The sequence below is a fragment of the Myotis brandtii genome, unplaced genomic scaffold, assembly GCF_000412655.1.
Source record: "Myotis brandtii unplaced genomic scaffold, ASM41265v1 scaffold6, whole genome shotgun sequence".
In the NCBI taxonomy this organism is placed as follows: domain Eukaryota; kingdom Metazoa; phylum Chordata; class Mammalia; order Chiroptera; family Vespertilionidae; genus Myotis; species Myotis brandtii.
The window spans coordinates 925,010-930,655 of NW_005370271.1; the positions used below are offsets into that span (position 1 = coordinate 925,010).

The following is a 5,646-nucleotide window of genomic DNA, read 5'->3' on the forward strand; positions in this document are numbered from 1 at the left end:
CTTCAGTGCATGGCTGCTGGCCGCCATCTTGGCTGACAGTTAATTTGCATAAGGATATGCTGATTAGCCAATGGGAAGGGTAGCGGTCGTACGCTAATTACCATGTTTCTCTTTTATTAGTGTAGATTAGAGGCCCAGTGCACGAAATTTGTGCACGGGGGCGGGGGGGCAGCCCAAGACCTCAGCCTGGCCTATACCCTCTCGCAATCCGGGACCCCTCGGGGGATGTCCAACTGCCAGATTAGGCCCACAGGGATCGGGCCTAAACTGGCAGTCGGACATCCCTCTCCCAATCCAGGACTGCTGGCTCCTAACTACTCGCCTGCCTGCCTGATTGCCCCTAACCACTCTGCCTGCCTGATCGCCCCTAACCACTCTACCTGCTTGCTTGATCTCCCCTAACTGCTCACCTGCCTGCCTGATTGCCCCTAACCGCCTCTGCCATGGCCCCCGCAGCTTCGTCCAGAAGGTTGTTCGGCTGTTTGGTCTAATTAGCATATTAATAAAAGCATAATATGCTAATTACACCGGACGAGCTTCGGGAAGAAGCCGAGGCTGCAAGAGAAGCCCGGGTCTTGGGTGCCAGAGGGGAGCCGGTGCCGGCAGCCAGGGAAGGAAGGCCTACTCTTGCACGAATTTAGTGCATCGGGCCCCTAGTATACATATATGTATATATATACGGCTAAAGGAACAACTTAGAAAAATATTAATTTGAAAAACTGAAGAGAAAAATAAATTTATAAATATAGAAATAAAAAAAAGATAAATTAACACCTAAATCTTATATAGCATGAACATTTTTGCGTGTGTCTAATCAAGGAGACTGAGCAAGAGGATGTGCATGGGTCCAGTATATACGTGTCCCTGGAAAATATTCAAAGCTTTCACATTCCATGTCCAGTTGGTGTGGCTCAGCAGTTGAGCGTTGACCCAGGAACCAAGAGGTCACCAGTTCGATTCCAGGTCAGGGTACATGCCTGGGTTGCTGGCTCGATCTCCAGAAGGGGTGTGTACAGGAGGCAACTGATAGATAATGTTCCTCTCTTATCCAATATTTCTCTCCCTCTAACCCTCTCCCTTCCCTTTTCTAAAAATCAGTAAAAACATATTTTTAAAAAAACCATAGCTTTCACATTTCTAAGCAAAGGTTTCTAATAATGCTCAGAGCTACAATCATAGAAACTGTCCTTAGGATCACATGAGATTCATTTCTAAGTATATGCTAAAAATAGTCTTGATGAAAAAGTATAATGACTAAAGGAGCATCCACTGAGTCTCTATGACTTCTGAGATCTACATTTGAGACTACCACTTTCGTGCAAGTAGAAAACCAGTGAAGTAGAAGCTCTAGGAAATTGGGACCTTGATGGAGAACTAGGTTGTATGGATGCTAAAAAATACAAGTTAACAAGTAAACAACAGTTCTAATTCTTGAGATTAAAAATATTTTCAAAGTTAGAATATAGACATGTCAAGTAAACCTACCTCTAGTTAAATATACACAAAGAAGCAAAGAGAAATGCCCCCTTTTAGAAAAAAAAAAAGAAAGGTAGAATAATGCACAGCAAGTAAATGAACACTTCCCATTTGGTTTCTTACTATTAGACATGAACCCACTGGGTTCCCCGTTGTCCTTGAGGATCACCTACCATGTGGTAACGTTATGTTTGCACCATCAATGATTGCTTGTGCCAGTTCATGATCATTGCTCTCAAAAGCATGTGCTGCAGCCTTCAAGGCATCCCAAATCTCTTTACGGCCTTCAAAAGCTGGTGCAGTATCCCAAAATTCATCCCTTTTGCTGCGCAGCTGTCCATCTGTCATGGGATAATCGCTTTTCCATTTAGGTTTCTCCTTTTTCAAAGGCTGGTTGCGACCTAAAGCAACTGAGAATAAAAGGCTAACATCAAAACCAAAATTTACAAAAGATGTAAGTGTTAAAAATTATCTGGTCATTCCTCTTTGATTCTTTCATCAAATTATAGTTAAAAGTTTGCCTCTAGCTATTTCTTGCCTTCTGAAATTCCCCTAACCTAATTTAGAACTATAAGAGCAAATGGAGACATTAAATGGCTCGACCCAAAACTTCCAGTGACAAGTTAGGAGTTCTTTTCCACTTGGTATGCCTTCTCCAAAGGATGATTTAAAAAAATTACCTAGCCGAAACCGGTTTGGCTCAGTGGATAGAGCGTCGGCCTGCGGACTGAAAGGTCCTGGGTTCAATTCCAATCAAGGGCATGTACCTGGGTTGTGGGCACATCCCCAGTAGGAGATGTGCAGGAGGCAGCTGATCGATGTTTCTCTCATCGATGTTTCTAACTCTCTCTATCTCTCTCCCTTCCTCTCTGTAAAAAATCAATAAAATATATTTTAAAAAAATTACCTAGAAAAATAGTATTAAGTCTTTCACGGGACAATAACACAGGATTTTAAAAAGAGTTTAGCTGGTTGACTCAATGGATGAAGTGTTGGACTGCGGACTGGGGGGGGTCCCAGGTTCGATTCCGGTCAAGGGCATATGCCTCGGTTACAGGCTCGATCCCAAGTAGGGGGTGTGCAGGAGGCAGCCAATCCATGACTCTCTCTCATCACTGATGTTTCTATCTCTCTCTCCCTCTCCCTTCCTCTCTGAAATCAGTAAGAATATATTTTAAAAAATGAAAAGAGTCAAAGGGTGCCACAAAAGAGAGATACCTTAAGATGTGAGATACTAGGGAAACCAAATGGCAACAATAGCTTGAATCTCAGGACCCCTGGACATATGAAGCCAGTAAGTAGGAACTACTGAGAAATGGCACAGAGGGAAAAGACTGCTTTGTGGTGAGAGAAGAGCAGCTAAACTACCAGCTCCACAAGGAACCCCCCTCTGAACTTCAGTCAAGAACTGTTGAGTGCCTTGCTCTGAAATTCATAAGGAGCTAATTTAGAAAGGGGTAACAAAAAGGGACAGAATCAGTGCTTCACTCTTTGGAGGAACTAGGATTGGAACAGGTGAGACGCACCAACCACAGGAGCAGAAGAACTACAAAATCCTACTGTAGTTTCCATCTAAGAGAAGAAAAAAGAGGACAAGAGTCCACTCCTGTTTTGCCCTAAGTGGCAGCATAGCTCCTGAGAGAATGTTACAGAGCAGAAATGCCAGAACAAGTCCCATGCCGCTTCTCTGCACCCAGATACTTACTTGGCCCATAATCACTGATCTCACACTGACATACAGAACCAATCTTCCCTTATGCAGTGCCATACATAAAAAAATAGTTTGATAGATGGAAAAATAGGTAAAAAGACTGAAGCTCACTAAAGTGTTGGGTAAGAGTGGGTGGGACATAAATGACAGAGCAGGTGGGAAGGAGCGGGTGTACATCAAAATTCAATGTTCTATATTTAATTGTAGGAAGAACACTAATTTAAAAGAAATTACTGCCAAAATGGTTCTAAGGAATCCATGAAATTAACCACTCCCTCACTGGCCTAGGGCCAAATTAAATTTGGGCTATTCATTACAGAAAGAAAACAAAATTACTCCAGCCTGGCCAATCTCTACATCCTATACCGGACTGTTCCTGGATGACAGGACCAACTAATGCTTCAAGGCATATCTGGTCCAACACTTGAATTAAACCATGCTCTCTTTACCCCATCTAGCCACTTTATTTCCAGGCAGCACACATCAGTTCTCATCCTCTCACCTTCATAGTAGTACACCATGCTACTGGCCAGCTGTTTTTCTCTTAAAACACTCAATACTTTGACTCACTGTACTTTTTGGCCCTCTAACCTGTCCTGGTGAAATGCAAACCAGTTGAGTTCTAAAAGGGTGTACATAGCAGAGAAGGAAAATTATTTAGCAGCAGGTTTAATTCAAATGTGAGAAACACAATCTACTAAGACTTTTCACTGCATCTTAGAAAAAATACAGATAAATGCAGGTAGAACATTATTTGCCAAAAGGTGTCCAAAATGTGTTAGATAATCACAATCCACCTCCTGATTCCACCAAAAACGTAAAATGAAAGGTAAATTTTATTTTCTGCTAGATTAATCTTTAGGTGACTCAGAAATAGTTTGCAGAGTACACTGAACATTAGTTTACTGAGTAAGAAGTGGGAGACAGGATGTGATGGGTAGATACGTATTTTAATAAAGTTTCGGGTCTATCTGAGTAGTTCCACAGAATTTTCTAGCCTCAACTGTATTGCATCTATTGGAGAGGTAACCTGGTATAAGTCTGTCATTGTGAGAATCACAAGGCAAAAGGCAAAAACAGCAGCAAAACCTACAGAACCTCAGTACTTATACCAAAGAAACTTGAAAGAGGCCCTCAAACAGAGGAACCCAACAGAAAAACTATCCCATTCTATATAATAAAAGGCTAATATGCAAATCAACCGAATGGTGGAACGACCGATCGCTATGATGCACACTGACCATCAGGGGACAGATGCTCAATGCAGGAACTGCCCCCTAGTGGTCAGTGCATTGCCACAGGGGGAGTGCCGCTCAGCCAGAAGCCAGGCTCACGGCTGGCGAGCACAGTGGCGGTGGTGGGAGTCTCTCCCATCTCCACGGCAGTGCTAAGGATGTCCGACTGACGGCTTAGGCCCACTCCCTGTCAGTCGGACATCCCCTGAGGGCTCCCAGACTGCGAGAAGGCACAGGCCAGGCTGAGAGACCCCCTGAGTGCAGGAATTTCATGCACTGGGTCTCTAGTCTCATAATAAAGGTAGAAAATACTTCGTAAAAGTAAAAGCACCCTCCTTACAAATATGAGGTAGCTTTATCACACATCCCCGGATCTGTAAACCATAAGAACAAAGTTCCATAAAGAGAATACGATACATTATGCTGCATAAGGATAATGATCATTCCACATCCATTTTCAAATCTATATGCTGTCAAAAGTTCCAAAGTAATTACTTTGTGCAAAAGTAAAGAAAAGTTTGTGACATGAAGTAAGCTTGCCTTTATCTGTCTGGATCTTCATTATTTTTACCTATATAACAAACATATGTAATACAGAATATCTGACTATCGAATGTCCATTACTAAAATACTTTAAAAACTCTGCAACATAAAATATTATTTTAGAGAAACCAATGAGCAGTGCATAATTTTCACTGAGGCTAAAAGCTTCATGTTAAAGAAACTAAATATAGTTTATTACCTAACTTACCTTATGTTAGATGAACTAACTGTAAAAAGAAAAACAACATTTAGCAAAAGCATTTAAACTATTGCTCCCATGAACCCTGGCCAGTGTGGCTCAGTTGGTTGAGTGCTGTCCCATGCACTGAGAGCTTGTTACAAGCTCGATTCCCAGTAGGGGGTGTGGAGGAGGCAGCGTTATTGGTGGTTCTCTTTTTTCATCAATGTTTCTCTCTCTCCCCCTACTCTAAAATCAATAAAAACATAATTAAAAAAACCCCACAAATTATGCTCCTATTAAAACATAAATATTTAGAACCAAGATGGCAGCATAGGTAAACACCGGAGATTGCTGCCGCAAACAACCACTTCAAAAATACAACTAAAAGACGGAACAGACATCACCCAGAACCACAGGAAAGCTGGCTGAGGAGAGATTCTTCAACTAGACGGAAAGAGAACAGCATACCGAGGCTCAGAGGAGGCGCAGTGTGGAAAATA

The 5,646-nt window shown here is 42.2% G+C and overlaps 1 protein-coding gene across 6 annotated transcripts in view; it reads right to left on the minus strand.

The window, feature by feature from the left end:
• The window catches only part of UBTD2 (ubiquitin domain containing 2), a 40,618-nt gene that overhangs the window by 7,099 nt on the left and 27,873 nt on the right, over positions 1-5,646 (minus strand). For 4 of the 6 annotated variants that reach the window (XM_005879368.2, XM_014550382.1, XM_014550380.1 and 1 more), the window contains exon 2: positions 1,650-1,886. In XM_005879368.2, coding sequence (XP_005879430.1) covers positions 1,650-1,886 — 237 coding nt within the window. Of the gene's footprint in view, positions 1-1,649; positions 2,157-2,383; positions 2,549-3,689; positions 4,366-5,646 lie in introns of those variants that run through there. The other 2 variants (XM_014550379.1, XM_014550381.1) reach the window with 2 other exon arrangements.